General features: G+C 40.7%; 1 protein-coding gene across 1 annotated transcript; it reads left to right on the top strand.

The window, feature by feature from the left end:
• The first annotated feature begins 708 nt into the window (after window positions 1-708).
• LOC127131677 (uncharacterized) lies at window positions 709-2,667 on the top strand. Its single transcript, XM_051060590.1, has 4 exons — window positions 709-1,074; window positions 1,165-1,307; window positions 1,401-2,178; window positions 2,260-2,667. Exons 1-4 carry the CDS (start codon window positions 709-711, stop codon window positions 2,665-2,667), a joined length of 1,695 nt encoding a protein of 564 aa, XP_050916547.1.
• The last annotated feature ends 1,262 nt before the right edge of the window (window positions 2,668-3,929 follow it).

Below are 3,929 nucleotides of genomic sequence, written 5' to 3'. Positions count from 1 at the left end.
GAACTGGGCCTGTCTTAGACGTAAGTCCGTTCGGGAATTGATGTGTCGTGATCTGGATAATGATTGTGGTTGAGTTATGAGAACTCAGATGCATGTTGCCATACAATTGCGAGATAGTTTCCCCATCGCTCAAGTCTTCATTCCCTTGTTGACTTAGTTGGATATGAGTTGATTATTGATTAGGAAACCTTGTAGAGAAGAGTGGACCCATAAGATAGGGAACCCACTGAGATTATTATCTCACCCCATGTTGTTGATTATTTTCAGGTGGTTCTGAGCAGGATAAGGGTAAGGGCAAGATAGAGTGGTGCCTTGCTTACCTGAGGACTGGTGGCTTTTCTTCCGCTGTGTAGATATTTTTTAGATCATTGTCTAATGATCTAGATCAGTAGTTTTATTTTGGGCACTCTTATGTACATTTATGCCACACTATGTTATTTTGGGCATTTATTTGTATATGTACACTGTGCTGCTAGACACTTATGTATTTCAGTACCAGTATTACACTGTGTATAATATGTATTCTAGACATATATTATATATGGGTGTTACAATTGGTATCAGAGCAGGTTGTATCCTTGACCTAGCCATGAAATATTATAAGTATTCCTTTCTTCCTCACATGCGGGTTGTCATCATTGTCCTTGGTGTTATATTCATAGTATTGAGCCTGATCAACTTAATCCTATTTGTATGACATTCAGGATCATGGCTGACGGACGCAGAGGTCGTGGTAGACCCAGAACCCAGAATTCGGACTCTGAACCGCCAAGTGGTAGTGAAGGTTTTCAAGGGCCTCAGTTTATGCAACAGATGCAACAACAACAAAATCAATTCATGCAACAAATGATGCAACAGTGGAATGGTGGTTTGCATCCTCAAGGAGTTCCACCGGTAGCTGTAGGTGGTAGTTTCCGAGATTTCTTCCGCATGAATCCTCCAGAATTCCATGGTGGGCTGAATCCTGTGAAGGCTCGGAAGTGGATAACCGGCATGGAAAGGATTTTTCGGATAGTGCATTGTAGTGAAGAAAATAAGGTTGTGTTTGCTTCTCACATGATGAAGGGTTCAGCTGTAAGATGGTGGGAGAGTGCTTCGACTCTTATGACCAATCAAGGAATACCTAGAGATTAGGAGCATTTTAAGGCTATTTTCTTGGATAAGTATTTTCCTAGTTCTTTGAGGACTCGGAAAGAGTTTGAATTTCAACAGCTCAAGCAGGGAACTATGTCAGTAGCTGCGTATGCTGAGAAGTTCGAAGATATGGCTGCTTATTCTAGACAAGCTGCGTACGCACCGGATGAGAGGTGGAAGATTGATCAGTTTCTTTTTGGTCTGAGGGGTGAAATTTCTCATAGTGTTTCTTAAAGGGAATTCACTTCTTATGCTGAATTATTAAGGCAATGTTATGTGGCTGAGAATAGTTTGAAGAAAGTTCAAGAAGAAAGGGGTCAGTACAGGAGTGGGCAGAGAGACCAAGGAAGGCCAGGAAATCAGTTCAGGCCTAGATCTCAGGCTTTCAAAGGAAAACAGGTGCAACATGCAAGACCTAACCAACCTCCTCAATGTCAAGTATGTAAGAAGTATCATTTTGGAAGATATGATGTAAGTGGAATTAGGTGTTTTACTTGTCATAGGGAGGGACACATGTCTAGGGAATGTCCTCAGAATAAGAATCAGATGCAGGGGAGGAGCGTCGGTCGAGTTTATACTTTGGATGCAAGGAAGGCTAAGAGCAACAATGCCTTAATTGTTGGTACGTGTTTCATCAATAATCATCCTTGTTTTGTATTGTTTGATTGTGGGGCGACACACTCTTTTATATCAATTCGGTGCATGAAGCGTATTGGCTTGCAAGCAATTCCCTTGTCTCCTCGTATGGTGGTTACTACCGCCATGGATGATGTGGTTGAAACACCGTTGATTTGTGAAAATTGTTCGATATCGGTAAATGGTAAAGTTTTTCAGATTGATCTAATTTTTTTACCACTTAAGAAGGTTGATGTGGTTTTGGGGATGGATTGTCTTTCCGCCAACTCGGTGTTTATTGGTTGTGAAGAGAAGTTGATTATCATTCCATCTAGTGAAGCTACTCCAAAGGATGTGATAACTACAATCTTGGAAGGTACAGTTGGCATGATTAATTTCTTATTTGAGAATGAAAAGTCAGTTCTCTTGGTTCTTACCAAGGAATCTAGCGATAATATGAGTGTTACACAAATCCCTGTTGTTTGTGAATTTCCGGAACTTTTTCCTTAGGATGTTTCCTCTCTTCCTCCTGAAAGGGAAGTGGAATTCTCTATTGATCTGGTACCTGGGACGGCTCCAATCTCTGTCTCTCTGTATCGCATGGCGCCACTAGAGTTGAGAGAGTTGAAAAATCAATTGGAAGAGTTGCTAACTAAGCATTTTATCCGACCTAGTGTCTCACCATGGGGAGCTCCAGTGTTACTAGTAAAGAAGAAGGACGGTAGTATGCGGTTGTGTATTGATTATCGCCAGTTGAATAAAGTTACCATCAAGAACAAGTACCCTCTGGCTCGGATAGACGATTTGTTAGATCAGTTGAAAGGAGCCTGCGTGTTCTCGAAGATTGATCTACGATCGGGCTATCATCAAATAAGAGTTAAGAGTTTGGATGTGCCGAAGACCGCATTTAGAACCTGATATGGCCATTATGAGTTCCTTGTAATGCTGTTTGGTGTAACGAATGCCCTAATTGTTTTCATGGACTATATGAATCGGATATTACAACCCTACTTGGACCAGTTCGTGGTGATCTTTATTGATGACATTCTCATTTATTCTCGTACTCCTCAAGAGCACGGAGAACACTTAAGGATTGTTCTATCAGTACTGTAAGAGAGACAATTGTTTGCCAAGTTAAGTAAGTGTGAATTTTGGATGAACGAAGTGAGGTTTCTTGGTCATGTAATATCACAAGGGGGAGTATCGGTGGATCCATCTAAAGTTGAAGTAGTTATTAAATGGGAAAGACCGAAGAATGCTTCCGAAGTCAGAAGTTTCTTAGGTTTGGTAGGTTACTATAGAAGGTTTATAAAGGGATTTTCGCAGGTAGCGTTACCAATGACTAGACTTACCCAAAAGGAAATTTCTTTCAAATGGGATTCGAAGTGTGAGAAGAGTTTTATGAGTTTGAAGGAGAAGCTAACGACTGCTCCTGTTTTAGTCATCCCTGATCCTAGTAAGTCTTATGAAGTATTTTGTGATGCCTCTAAGAAAGGATTAGGAGGGGTGTTAATGCAGAGTGGTCAAGTTGTAGCCTATGCCTCTCGTCAGTTGAAGCCTCATGAAGAGAACTACCTGACTCATGATCTTGAACTGGCTGTTGTTGTCTTTGCATTGAAAGTTTGGAGACATTACTTATATGGGGTGCATTTTGAGATGTTTAGTGATCACAAGAGTTTGAAATACTTATTTGACCAGAAGGAGTTAAATATGAGACAGAGGAGATGGATAGAATATTTGAAGGACTTTGATTTTGAGCTTAAGTATCACCCAGGGAAGGCGAATAAGGTTGGGATGCCTTAATTCGGAAAGAGATACATAAAGTTGAGTTGATGATGTTGGAATATGCGTTGTTGGAAAAGTTTTGAGATCTTAATCTTCAGTTTAGTTGGATGCAGGATGCTGTGATAATGGGAAATTTGAATGTTACTTCTAACCTAAGGGAAGAGATCCAACAAAGACAAATAATAGATGAGAAATTGCAAGAGATGTCGACTCAACCAGGTTTCACTCAGTCACCAGATAGAGTCATTCTGTTTAATCAAAGGATTTGTGTTCCAGATGATGTCGAGCTGAAAAGGGAAGTTTTGGAGGAAGCTCACAAAGGGGTGTTTACCATACATCCAGGTTCATCGAAGATGTATCAAGACTTGAAGAACGGCTATTGGTGGCCTGGAATG

This window comes from Lathyrus oleraceus, chromosome 3 (genome assembly GCF_024323335.1).
Source record: "Lathyrus oleraceus cultivar Zhongwan6 chromosome 3, CAAS_Psat_ZW6_1.0, whole genome shotgun sequence".
Classification (NCBI taxonomy): Eukaryota; Viridiplantae; Streptophyta; class Magnoliopsida; order Fabales; family Fabaceae; genus Lathyrus; species Lathyrus oleraceus.
This window is presented reverse-complemented; position numbering and strand designations above follow the sequence as displayed.